Below are 14,508 nucleotides of genomic sequence, written 5' to 3' on the forward strand. Positions count from 1 at the left end.
CCCCCACCTTTAATTCCGTCATATACACTCCAAGGAATAATGCCTTGAAGTCAGCTGTGGGGAGATTGATCAAGGGTCCATTCCCCATTAAATGAGATATCACATTGTACAATTATACTCCGTCATTTATACAGATTCTCCCTCTAACTTTGATATGTCATCATTACAATGCAATGACTCCTGTCATTAGGTTTTAATCCTTTGGCAGAAATTTATTCTGATATTATTCCATAAGTTATAGTTTCCAAAAATATTGCAATCCTTTGCCAAACCCCTTCCTGTGTGATGTTCATAAACTGGATCCAGCTCAGGACTAAAAACATGTACATGCTGTAGAAAGAATGTTCTAGAACTCACACATCACCAGCATTTATGTGAAATGAAACAGTGGTAAAGGGCGTCTCCCCTGGGGAGCACATGGGGCAGGGACCCCAGTCCTGGGCATCGGTTCACTCAGTCTGTGTGTGTCCACTGAGGGTTCTGCCTTCTTGGAGGGGGGCAGATATCTGAGTGGGGGCCCCCACCCCTCACAATTCCTAATGGGGCATCTTCCTCTAAGAGACATTCATGCTTCTGTTTATTTTATTTTATTTATTTATTTATTTTCAAAAGATTTATTTATTTATACGAGCACTGGGTACAATCAGAGGTGTGGGAGGGTGAGAGAATTCATCAGAACCAGAGCGGAGAGTAGAACAGACAGAGTGACGAAGTACACTGCTGAGGGGAGCAGCGGGCAGTAAGAGAGGTCTGTGCGCCATGTGGGACCCTCGCCTGGCGGCTGGGGATCGAACCGGCGCTGCAGAGGCTGCGGGCAGCTTCACAGGCCAGCGCTCAACCGCTGAGCCACTGGGGAGGCCCTCATGCTTCTGTTTAAAAGAAAAAGAAACTATCCTTGAAGGAAGGATGGAAGGAGGAAGAGATGAGAGGCCCTTTCTCTCCCTTCCTCACCTTCTGTTGTGTCCAGTCTCTGATTGCTCCCTGCTCATGGGTGACCACTCACTGTGGCTTGGATCTGTGTTGCCCCTAGAATTACTTATGTAGAGCAGGTTTCATGGTTAAAATCTGGGAAAGACACAAAACCATAAAACACCAGAAAGAACACAGGGGAAGCCCTACTGGACAGCCCCCCACAGGTGGACTTGGGGACACAAGGCCAAGGACAGATAAACCAGCAAAAACAAGTGGCCCCACCACACTAGCAAGCTCCTGTGCCTCAGAAGATGTCATTGCAAAACAAGACACCTGCTCCGGGGGAAACTGTGTGCACATCACACACCTGGCAAGGGCGAGTGTCCAAAGTACACAAAACCTGACAAATGCAACAACAGGAAGGACACCCCAACCCAACACGGCCTCAGACCCCCAGAGACACTTTCCTCACAGGTGGAGGCCGCAGAGTCTCACACTTACTACTGAAGTTGAAACAGCCCCGCTCCTGAGCCGGTGACCGAGTCACAGATGCCAGATTGTGCTGCATAAAATCTCCTGCATTCCTGATGCTTCTTTTGATTTTATCATTGGGTAGAATCTGAGTGTCCTGAGTTAATCCTGTCACATCATTTCCTGCGGCATCTGACTGTGTCTGGGGGAGACAGAGCACCTGAGTCTGCTTTCTGAGACTCACATGTGGGTGGCAGGGCTGGACGCCGCTCAGCTGGGACAGCGGGAAGGATGGACATTCTCTTCACTGGCTGAGAAGTTTCAGCTAGAAAAGTTTTAGTGAGGACACGGGATCCCCGCGATCCCCACGAGAGGCACCCCAGCTCCTCCAGTGCCCCACGACCTTCTCCCTGAGTCCCTAAAGGACACCCTTCCCGGGTGCTAACCCCACCTGCCCCTGGTGCCCACGAGGAGAAGGACAAAGGGGGTGTCATCTCCCGGGGGTCACAGGGGTCCAGAGCATCAGAGGTCACAGTGCCCACAGGCCAGATTCCCCCAGGCACAGGGCATGGTTCATCCTCGAGGCCAAGGGGAACGGACATGGGGCCGCAGTGTCTGTCCCCTAAATGTGCCCGCAGGGATCTCCGGAATTGGGAGAAGCACCAGGCGCCCTCCCCTCTGTGGCCACGGCCCATCCACGCTGGGCAGCGAGTGTCCCTCCCCCAGGCCTTGCCATCCCCAGGCTCCGAGCGGACACCCCCTGACCCCACCCCGCCTGCCCTCAGGGCCGCGTCCGCTTCGCAGAGCCCTTTGGGCACAAACACCCACGTTTCAGTCAAAGGGGAACATGCATCGGAGAAGTTCTGGGGTTTGTCCTGTGTGTCCTCCCAGCCACGCGGGTCCAGCCGGGACCACACGTGAAGGGGTCACTCCCGTCAGGGGAGGCAACGGACTTTGGTCACTCCGTGTCCCTCCCCACCTGGCCTCACGGTCCATGAAGCTACCCTGGGGCGGCCAGCTCTGCTCTGACCACTGCCCCATTGGCTCCCATGCCAGAGAGTGATTCCTGCTGGCCGCTCCTCGCACCCTGAGTGCCTCAGCGCCCCTGAGCCCTGTCCTCCCTCTGCACGGCTGCCCACGGGTGCCCCCGGCTGCTGGCCCAGACTCGGTCACCCGAGGCGGACCCGGACCCCACACTCCCCTCCCTGCCGCCCACACCCTCAGCCTCTAGGAGACCCCAGCCCGGCCATGTACACCCCACGCCCCAGGCAAGATTGTCCACATGAAGGTGACGTCCAGGCAAAGTCAGCAGCAAGTCAGACTCTCAGGCACTAGAGGGGCCGGCAGGAGCATCAGGACAGGGATCTTCTTGCGGTGCCAACAACTCGCGCATTGGGGTCCGGCTTCTGCTCAGTCTCGTCCCAGTCCAGGGTGTCTGCTCGTTGCCCTGCTTGCCCTGTCCCCCACTCTGCCCTCCCGCCCCCGCCAGTGCCTTCTCCCACTTGGCAGTCCCAGGAGGGCACACGGAGGTGGCGGTGACTTTCCGCTCCCTGTGATGGGGCTCGTCCTGGCTCTGACGACAGGAGCACCCAGGTCCCCGCGGAGGTCAGGGGAGGTGATGGGGCTGAGGGGGGACCAGATCCTGTCCTCACAGGTGTAAAAACTAAGGAAATCGCCTCTGACACACTCAGGGCACTAATGATCACTGGGATGTGCCACAGGACGATGCCAATTAAGACAGTGACCTGAAAAAGGGCGCTTGTCCCTCTGGAGTAAAGTCACTTGATGGATGGATCTTGGACAGTGTCCAACACATGGACACCAGCTCCAGAGCTCAAATAGCCCAGCCCTGAGGCCCTGCTCTGTCCATGAGGTGGCAGCAGGACAGGGTGGAACATCCAGTGAGTGCTCAGAGGCGTCCCCTCGAGCCCCGACCATGGAGTGAGAGGCTGGGACGCCCTCTGTCTGCTCCATGGCTGCAATCTCAGGAGAGAGAGGCCACAGCAGTGGGAACTTCCTCCCGCAGACTGCAGGTATCTGCCCCCAGCTGTTTGCAGGGGAGAATCCACTCACACTTGGAAGTTTTCAGATTCAAGCCTCATTTTCGACTTGAGAAAGCACCATAGGTAAACTATTCATTTTTAAAATAATACAAACTAATGAATTCTAAATGAGCATAAGTCACTCAATGTCCCACTGTGCCGTATCAGCCTGGGGAGAAACTCAATGAGAGAAAATCTATATATATATTTTTAAGATGATCAAAGATATTGACTTTTAATAAATTGATCACATTAGAAGATTTTGATTTATGGGATATGTGACGGTTTTTGCTTCATACCTGGATTTTAGCATTCAGGACACTGAGTATGTTTTAGTACTGAACAAAATCACAACAATTAATGAGATTAGATTGTAACAAAGAAAGTCCAGAGGAGGCGCAGCAGACCTCTCCTGTCTCCCCCGAGTGCTCCCCTCAGCAGTGTATTTCGGTCTGTCTGCCTGTTCTGCTCCCCACTCTGTCTCTGGTGAATCCTCTCACCCCCACACATCTGGCCTGTACCCCAGCTCTTGTATGCATAAAAATGAAAAAATAGAAAATCCAGAGGAAATTAAAAATTCGTATTGTTAAATTCAGAACGTTATGCCTTTTCGTCCTAAATAGTATGACAGAGAGGAGTCAGGTAGAAAATCAGTAACTCTTACAGCAACATGTTGACCACTTCATGGCCTTGACACGAACGTGAGACTGGCAGGGACGTGTGACTATTTATGGGCATGAACTTGGGATATTTCGCCAACTCCATCACTCAGGGATTGTTAGCGATTTTGTAAAACATGGCCACAGTATTTAAACAGGGTCAGGAGGAGATATATGTCAAAAATTATTTCATCATTTTAAATTTGTATACAAAACACTAAACAGATGTCAAAATTCTTGACCAACACGTATCCTGATTTATTTCCTTGTTTTCATTAAATTATTTGGCATTATTCCCAACAATGTGCTGCAAATATTTTATATGATGACATGCTCCCCAAATTCCTGCTTTAAGTGGAATAGGATGAGGAGCAGAGCGGGCAGGGCTGCCCCATGCCTAGACGTCCCCACTCACACACAGGCCTGGGGTGAGGAACAAAATTGCACCCTGGTTACCCGGGTCCCTGGGACCTGCAGGGACAGACACACGCACAGACTGTCTGGCTCAGGCCTGGAGCGGCCTCCTCCCTGCACAGATGTGCATGAGTCTGAGGGGGACAGAGGGGCCGGGGAGGGACCCGGGGGTGGGTGAGCCCATCCTGCAGGAGGGACATGTGGGTGTGACCCAGGAGGAGACTCTGTGGGAAACGTGGTCTCTGAGTCCTCAGATGTGGGGAGTCAGGTGCAGGGAGATGAGGGGATGAGGGGACGGGACCATGATACCCACCTGGAAGCTCTGGTGTGGGTGCTGCCCTCATTTGCCATAATCACATTCACCCATGGTGGACACCAGAAATAAGAAAGTTAGGTTCATGTGCAGTATAATTACAAAAAAATTTCAAAAATGTTGAGATCCAATAAGAGAACTTAACAAGTTATAATGGTCAAAATAAAATGATAGCTAGTAGCCTGCCTCATATCTAATATTTCCAGAAAGGTGTTAGGAATGCCATCCATGACCTCACACCACACTTTACAGGAGTGTTTTCCCATTTATTTCATCCCCTAGAGTGGGCGGGATGGCAGGACAATGCCCTGGCCGGGCAGGTCATCAAGAGGAATCGTACCTAGAATGTCTGCATTTTTCACAAGCACGTTGAAATGAAAAACCTCATCAGATTTACGTGCAATGAAATGATACTATCATTTAGTATACTTGTAAAGACATGCAAGGAATTGAAGGAGATTTCAATTTGGGAAGCGAAATGCCCCCATGATTATCACTTGCTGTCTGGCCTCAGCTCCTCTCTGCTGACTGCATCCACCTTTGCTTTCCTGTCTGTGACGGCCAATATTTGAAAATTTCACACCAAAATATTTCATGATAAAAATGTAGTTCCAACTGGATATCAGACATTTAACTCATTATCAAACAGTTCACCTTGCAAGGAAGCTATTCAGGCTGACCTTGCTCAGGTGAGATCCATGCAGGCACAAAGTAAATATGGAGGCTGCCAGGAAAGGTTAGAAAATGGCAACATCTGGATATTTGAAATCTGGGATGACAACTTGATACTGTTCTTTTAAGTGATTGGTATTTTTAATTTTTCTGCTGATAAATTAATTTCTTAATATCAATTCTTGATACTGTTATAGTTCACTGGCAAGATATAATGAGAATTTAATATGTGTTTAAGAACCTGAATCAGAGCATTATACACATTTATGAGGCTATTGTTTGCCAACTTTGTATAATATTATTAAAATACTTAAGTAATAAACATTCAATGTCTCAAGTTTCTATGAATTTAAAAATGTAAGCACAATGAAAATTGTTGTGGACATCAAGGTAATATACATTGTGAACTCTAAAGACTCCACTGAAAAAACAAATTAAATTAAATAAGCCACTTCAGTATACTTCAAAAGTACAAAATCAACACATGAACATCAATTGCCTTCTTATATGCAAAATAGGAATCAGAAGAGAAGAATTTGAGAAGGCAATCTTACATATAATCACAAAATTACCTAGGAGAAACCCTAAAACAGGAAGAGACAATACATAGAAAATTGTAAGACCTTTTAAAAATAAATAGGAAACACAAAAAAATGGAAAGATATGCCCTCCTCATGGACAGGACGAATCAGGATTACAAAATATCCATCGGACTCAAAGCATTTTACAGATGCAATGCAATCCAAATGAAAATTTCAATGGCATTTGCAAATATATGAAACAAACATTACAGAAAAGCATATGGGACTACAAAAGACCACAAACAGCCAAACAGTCTTGACAAAAATGAGTAAGAAAAGAGAAACACACTTTCAGACTTAAAACTATATAGTAAAGCTCTAATAGTTAACAGCATGGCACGGGGACAAAAGCAGACACAGACCCTAGAATATAATGAGGGCCCAGGAATCCTCCCTCATCAGGAGGGACAGTGACTCTATGACAGAGGAGCCAGAACAGGCACTGGAGCAGGGAAAGTGGGGAAATGGTGCTGGGAAAAGCAGACAGACACACGCAGCAGAGTAAAGCCAGGTCCTGCCCCACACCCTACAGAAGAGTAAACTCAAACAGATAAACGTCTGTTTCCATGTGTGACGTCACCATCGTCATGCAGCAAACCTAAGTATATGACATCATGTGCAGAAACCCTAAAATACTATTTCCTAAAGATTAAAAACAAATTATCCCAACAAAAGGACAATTCTACTGTAAGTGAAGTGACAGGTGCTAGGGTGGAAAAGAACCGCAGGATACACAATTTCAGAGATGAGTAAAGTTTCTCTTCCTGAAGGGTTGGTGACCCCCGTGGTCACTCACTTCTGCTGGACGTCCATTGTCTTTCCACTCCACTCCCCTCCCTTGGCTCCCTCCTGCCTCTCTCCGTGTCCTTTCCCTCCCGCCTCAGGCCTTTCCGCATCCCCCTCATGCCCATCCCCAGGGCCTCTCCGTGAAGGGCAACGGTGGGTGATGGGCGACTGTCCAGCTGTCTAGACAGGGACTCAGGGCACTGTTATGACTGATGGTGCCCACCACAGCGGACACGACAGGTGGGGAATGGAACCTGGAAATGAGGATTTGTCTATTCAATTCCATAGAGGCGTGAGCCAGACACAAAATCACATCTACACACCGAGTGTGATAATTACTCCCCGAGAAGCACTGCAGGATGCTCCAATTATCGCAGTCAAGTAAACACACACTTTCCCTCTGGAGGAAGGTCCCTGAGGGCTGGAATCTGGACAGTGTCCAACACGCGGACACCAGCTCCAGAGCTCAAATAGCCCAGCCCTGAGGCCCTGCTCTGTCCATGAGGCGGCGCAAGACGGGGTGGAACGTCCTGTGAGTGCTCAGAGGCGTCCCCAGGAGCCCTGACCATGGAGTGAGAGGCCGAGATGCCCTCTGTCTGCACCACGGGGACAACCTCAGGACAGAGACTCGACACAGCAACGAGAACTTTCCCCCCAGACTACAGGTATCTGCCCCCAGCCATTTGCAGGATAGAATCCACTCACACTTGAAATATTTCAGATGTGAAGCAAAATTTTAGACTTGAGAAAGTGCCACAGTTAAACTATTCATTTTGTAAATCATGACAACTAATGCTGATGGTGCCCAAGTTGTCATGTCCCACTGCCCTGTCAACCTGGGTGAGACTCAGTGAGAGAATACATATTCTCTTGTAATTTACGATGGTCAAAGATATTGACTTTTAATACATTGAGCATATTAGAAGATCTTGATTTATGGGATATGTGATAATTTTTGCTTCATACCTGGGATTTTAGCATCAGCACACTCATGTGTTTTAGATACTAAACAAAATAACAAAATTAATGGAAACAGATTTTATCAAATGAATTTCAGAGCAAATGAAAAAAATACTTATTGTTAAATTCACAATGTTATGCCTATTTGTCCTACACATTATGACAGATATGATTAAAGTAGAAAATCAATAACTCCTATAGCAGCATGTTGACGGCTTCATGGCTCTGACACGAACGTGAGGCTGGCAGGGACGTGTGACTATTTATGGACGTGAACTTGGGATTATTCCCCAAACCAAGGCTCAAGGATTGTCAGTGATTTTGTAAAACAAAGATGCAGTATTTAAACAGGGCCTGGAGGAGATATATGTCAAATGTTATATTATTTTAATTTTGTATGTAAATCACTGAACAGATCTCAAAATTATTGACCACCACATATCCTGATTTATTTCCTTGTTTTTATTAAATTATTTGGCATTATTCCCAGCAATATATTGCAAATATTTTATATTACTACATTCCAAAAATCCTGCCATCACCAGACCTGCCCCTCCATCACCCCCACATAGAGGGTAGAGGATGACATTGGGGAGGGGGAGGAGAGAGGGCAGGGCTGCCCTGTGTCCAGACGTCCCCATTCACACACGGGCCTTGGGTGAGGAACAAACCTGCACACGGGGGACCCGGGTCCCTGGGACCTGCAGGGACAGCCACACGCACAGACCATCTCGCTCAGCCCTGGAGCGGCCTCCTCCCTGTACAGATGTGCATGAGTCTGAGGGGGACAGAGGGGCCGGGGAGGGACCCAGGGGTGGACGAGCCCACCCTGCAGGAGGGACATGTGGGTGTGACCCAGGAGGAGACTCTGTGGGAAACATGGTCTGAGTCCTCAGATGTGAGGGAGTCAGGAGCAGGGAGATGAGAAGACGACGGGACGGACCAGGAGTCAGCAGTGAGGCCACAGGGGCAGGAATCTGACAGAGGAGGCATCAGGACACGCCGCACAGGGATGCTGAGCCCAGATCATTCAGTTCCAGGACAGTGTCGGGTCCTGGGGAGCAGGAAAACAGGGACCCGCACACCCCATCTCCCTGCACACCTGTCACTGTGGGGCCTCCCCAGACCAGGGCTGTGCTGGAGGAGCAGGGACAGGCTCTCTAGGGTGGGGTCTTCTGGGCATGGTCACATGTCCTCTGGGGCTGTGCCCTGGACAACATCTGGGAGGTGTGCTGGGTGGAGACACTGGGGCCTGGGCAGGAGGGGCAGCCGCGGGCCTGGGAATGACTGGGCACTGGTGGTCTGTCATTTCAGTTCAGAGAGACCTGATATTCAGGTTTTATCATTATCATTTAAAATTTTCATTTCTTCACGAATTTATGGACAATTTTGGACAATACATCAATAGCACATTCACATGAGATAAAATATGAATTTGCTCAGCAATAAAGTATAAATAGATTGCATAATTATTATATGTTGATAACCCATTTTGTGTTCAATATTGGGAGATATGACAATGTTTTTTACCTCTTTATTTTTTTATAAGATCATGGTTCCAGGGAGGATGAATCTCACAGCCGTGACAGAATTCGTCCTCCTGGGGTTCCCCACCCAGGGGACCATGGGCTTCTTGCACCCGCTGCTCTTCTTCCTGGTCTACCTGTGCGCCCTGCCGGGGAACGGGCTCATCGTTCTCATCAGCACCCTGGACCGGCAGCTCCACACCCCCATGTACTTCTTCCTGAGGAGTCTGTCCTTCACGGACCTCTGCCTCATCACAACCATGGTCCCCAAGTCCATTGCCAACTCTCTGAGGCGCAGCAGCTCCATCTCATTCCCAGGATGTGTCGTCCAGGTCTTCATGATGATTATATCTGTAGGTACAGAGATGTACCTGCTCACGGCGATGAGCCTTGACCGCTATGCTGCCATCTGCCACCCCCTGCACTATGATGTCATCATGAGCAGGGACAGGTGTGTGCAGCTGACAGCTGTGTCCTGGCTGTGTGGGGGTCTCTATGCTGTGATGCACACAGCTGGAACCTTCTCCTTGTCCTTCTGTGGGTCCAATGTTGTCCACCAGTTCTTCTGTGACGTCCCCCAGTTAATGGCTATTTCCTGCTCAGGAAATTTAATCAATGAACTTGTCCCCATTCTCATTACTTCAGTGTGGAGTATCTGCTGTTTCATTTTCATCGTCATTTCCTATGTCCACATCTTCTCTGCTGTCAGGAAGATCCCATCCACAGAAGGTAAGGCCAAAGTTTACTCCACCTGCCTTCCCCACCTGCTGGTTGTGGTGCTGTTTGTCTCTACTGGATTCTTTGCTTATCTGAAGCCAAGTTCAGAGACCCCGTCTGTGTCTGACCTGGTCATTTCTATGTTCTACACGGTGGTGCCCCCCACCTTTAATCCCGTCATATACAGTCTGAGGAACCAAGCCATGATGTCGGCTATGGGGAGACTGATGAAGGGCCAGTACACCAGCTTGTGAGGTATAAGTTTTCATTGATTAATTACACCATCTACATTTTGGACCCCTCAATGATTTAGATTTTCCTTCTACCTATTACCTGTCACCATTTTAAAGTAAAATAAGACTTTTCATTACAGATTTCCTTTGCAAATTTTAACATTGTTCTAGTCTTCAAATCTCTATTTCCTAAAATAAGGCAGCCATTTCCAAAACACCCATCCATGTGACATACATGATATGAATTCTGTTCTTTAAATGTTACAGCTGGTATATGAAAGCATGTTCTAGAATTCACACATCCCCAACATTTTCATGAAATCAAGGGGTGGCAAGGGGTCTGTCCTTGGGAGCACAGGGTCATGGGACCCCAGTCCTGGGGCTCGGTTCCCACAGCCTGTGTTTGTCTCCACTGAGGCCATTCCCTGTGGAGGGAGGGGAGACAGCTGCATGGGCCCCACCCCTCCTGATTCCTGATGGGGAATCTTCCTCTAAGAGACATTCATGTTTCTGCTCAAAGGTCAAGTAGAAATTACACTTGACATGAATCTCCCAGAGACGGATGGAAGTTTCTGAAAGAATCTGAATCTGTGATTGAACCTATCCTTGATGTTCATTCTGATCTGGTTACAGCACCTTGAGAGTGTGGTTTTTTAATGTGAATTATTTTTGAAGAACTATGTTTCATCTTTTAAGTTTTATAATTTTTAAGACACTTGTTGCTGTTGTGTTTATTTTTAGAGGTTCCCATTTTTGGGGTTCTCAAAGTTGTCTGTTAATATCCTGTACCAGGTCTTCTTCTCCACTTTCTGGTACATCTGGGATTGTGTGACTTTCTACATCATGTAAAGTAAAGCACGGCAAAATCTATAAATTTTTATTCTCCGGCAAATTCTGTGCTATAAACGCCGGGACCTCACGGCTGCTCACCCACTCTGGGAACATGAGCTGGGGGGAGGCTCCTCCCTCACATGTCTTCTCTGCAGCAGGACACTGTGTCTCCAAACAGGCCTGATGGGTCATAACAGACTCAGTCCAGACAATATTTCTCTTATGAAATGTATGTTTTTTAACATTCCTTTAAATGCATGTTAACCGCCAGACCGAGTCCATTGAGATTTCAGAATAAAATCTGTGTGGGAAAGTCTCTCAAGTTGCTCATCTTTCCATGAAAGACCCTGATGGTAGGTGTCTCCCCCCTGGGCCTCCATCACTCTGGGGCCATGGTCTTACACACTTTCTGTCTTGGCTTTGAACGAAGCCTCTAGACTCTGTTGAGAAGAGGATTTGACCTCCCGAGTGGGGTGATGGGGTCATGTTAATAATTGCCATTTGTCACATCTTTGCTGTCTTTTTTTGGGGTTCCATTTCTGCCCCTCTGTGTGTGTGGTGCCCCCCTCACACTCCCGGGGAACACCCACGTGAACAGCCTCCTGCTTCCACAATCCAAGGACAGGGAACCCCAAGGGTAATACACAAGTGGCCCCCACACTAGAGCGCTCCTGGGCCTCAGAAACCGCTGTGAGCACTGGCCCTGCACGGGGAGAAACCATGTGCACCCACACTCCTGACAAGGGTGAGTGTCCATCTACACACGTGTCCCCACCACAACAGGGAGCAGCACCCCAGTTGAGACCCGGGCCAAGGCTGATGCAGACAGTCTCTAAGGAGGACGCACCAGTGTCTGCAGAGTTGCGGGCAGGTGGATTCAGGCTCCAGACCCTGCTCCGAGCTTTGCTGGCACATCCTGACCTGCCGCACAGATGTTTTTGTTCCTATCCCGGGATGGACTCATCCTGCAGGGCCAGCGGAGTCCAGGGTGTGATTTTGTCATTATTCAGTGTTAATGTCTAATCAACTGGGTGGACTCTGTCCTGCTGATTTCCTGGGATCTCTGAGAGTTGCCGATGAAGACGCTTCAGCTCCTCACACTCAGCCCACACTTTCCATCATGTCACTTTCCCTCAGCATGTGCTGGACACCGGGGTCCACACAGTTGACAGACTCGAGTCTGTCCGGAGAGACTTAAATGTGGGGAATGTGCTCCTGGGCTGAGAAGCTTTTCTCAGCCGGGATGAGGAGGAAGGACAAACCATTCTCTTCATTGGCTGAGGAGTTTCAACCAGAAGGGTTAAGTGAGGACTCAGGATCCTCCCAACCCCCGTGAGCAGCACCCCAGCCCCTTCAGCCCCCAACGACCTTCTCCCTGAGGCCTAAAGGACACCCTGCCCGGCGCTGACCCCGACTGCCCCTACCACGCAGGCAGAGCAGGAGGATGTGGGTGTTGTCTCCCGGGTGGTCTCGGGGGTCCAGAGCATCGGGGGTCACAGTGCCCAGAGGCAGAATCCCCCAGAGGCGATCATGTATTGACCCCGATTCTGAGGGGGGGGCACGCAGGAGCACTGGTGGTCAGACGGTTCCACAGTGTCTGTTCCCCTAACGGCGACCATGGGGATCCCTGGAGTTGGCAGAAGCGCCAGGCGCCATCCCGTCTGCGCATGCGCAAAGGTGCAGTTCTCAGGGCCGCGGGCAGGGGGCGCTGGTGAGCGGGGGGGTGGTTCGGGGTCCCGCAGCCCCCTTGGGCGTAGGGGGACCTCTACCCCATGGGGAATGGGGACACTCTTCCCCCTCGGGGGAACGGTCAATCTTCCCCCTAGGGGACACCTGCACCCTCCTCTCGCACTCACACCCCCTGGGGCCGGCCCCGGGCACGAACACGCCCTAGACGGAGAGGCGGGGTCGCCGTCAGGGGAGGGCACCCCCTGTAAGCCACGGACAAGCGGCGACCGCGGCCTCTTCCCAAACTGCAGGCAGACAGGCCGGCGCGGAAAGCCCCGGGCAAGCCAGCACCACTCAAAGGGGAAGGGTCCTCACCTGGCCCAGCAGCTCTGATGAGCCCCTGGCTCCGGCCCCGGCCGAAGCCAGACCCGCCCACCCAAGTCTGCGCATGCGCAAAGGTGCTGTTCTCAGGGCCGCCGGCAGGGGGCGCTGGTGAGCGGGTTGTGGTTCGGGGACCCCCAGCCCCTTTGAGGGTGGGGGCACCTGTACCCCCATGGGGAAAGGGGACCCTCTTCCCCCTCGGGGAAATGGTCAGTCTTCCCCTGGGGGACACGCTGGGCAGCGCGTGTCCCTCACCCTGGCCTCGGCCAGCCCGGGCTCTGATTGGATGCCTCCTGACCGCCCCCCACCCCCGCGCTGTCCTCGGGGCCGCGTCCACCTTGCAGGGCCCTTTGGACACAAATACCCACATTTCAGTCAAAGGCGAACACACATCAGGGAGGTTCCGGGACTTGTCCTGTGTGTCCTCCCATCTACGGGCCCAGCCAGGACTGCTTATGAAGGGTCACTCCCATCAAGGGAGGAAACGGACTTTGGTCACTCAGTGTCCCTCCCTGCCTGGCCTCATGGTCCACGCAGCTACCCCAGGCATGGCCAGCTCCATGCTGACCACTGTGCGGTTGGCTCCAATGCCAGAGTGATTCCCACCGGGCCCCTCGTCTGGAGGAGGCTGCTCGCAACCTGTGAGCCTCATCGAACCTGAGCCCTGTTCTCCCTCTGCATGGCTGCCCACGGGTCCCCCCAGCTGCTTTCCTGGGCTTGGGGAGCTGAGGTGGCGGCCTGGACGGCACAGGGGAACGCGGACCCCAGATCCCTGCCTCGCCCTCCTTCGGCCCCCCATGGGACCCCAGCCCAGCTGTGTCCACCCCAACGTGGGACCCGAATTGTCCACGTGAAGGTGATGTCCACACGAGGTCAGCAGCAAGTCAGACTCTCAGGCACTAGAGAGGCCAGCAGGAGCGTGAGGACAGGGATCTTGTTGCGGCGCCAACAACTCACGCTTCAATGGATCCAGCCCTTGCCCCGTCTCCTCCCGGTCCGGGGTGTCTGCTCATTGTCCTGCTTGCCCTGTCCCCCACTCGGCCCCTCCCGCCCCCCCAGCACATCACCCAACACCTGCCAGGCCTGGAGGGCGCACAGGGGTGGCGGCGACTTTCCTGCTCCCTGTGGACGCGGCTCGTCCTGGCTCTGACGACAGGAGCACCCCGGTCCCCGCAGTAGTCAGGGTGGTGATGGTCCTGGGGGGACCTGGTCCTGTCCTCACAGGTGTAAAAACTAACAAAATTGCCTCTGACACACTCAGGGCACTAATGATCACTGGGATGTGCCACAGGACGACGCCAATTAAGATAGTCAACAACACAATGTGCTTGTCCCTCTGGAG

The 14,508-nt window shown here is 51.1% G+C and overlaps 1 protein-coding gene across 1 annotated transcript; it reads left to right on the forward strand.

Annotated features, from left to right (window-relative positions):
- Positions 1-9,434: 9,434 nt before the first annotated feature.
- On the forward strand, positions 9,435-10,307 carry LOC311183323 (olfactory receptor 14A16-like; the record flags this gene model as incomplete). Its single annotated transcript, XM_084252671.1, has 1 exon — positions 9,435-10,307. The coding sequence occupies one exon, from the start codon at positions 9,435-9,437 to the stop codon at positions 10,305-10,307; it is 873 nt and encodes a 290-aa protein (XP_084108797.1).
- Positions 10,308-14,508: the final 4,201 nt, after the last annotated feature.

Source organism: Talpa europaea, assembly GCF_964194135.1.
Source record: "Talpa europaea genome assembly, chromosome: 13".
In the NCBI taxonomy this organism is placed as follows: Eukaryota; Metazoa; Chordata; class Mammalia; order Eulipotyphla; family Talpidae; genus Talpa; species Talpa europaea.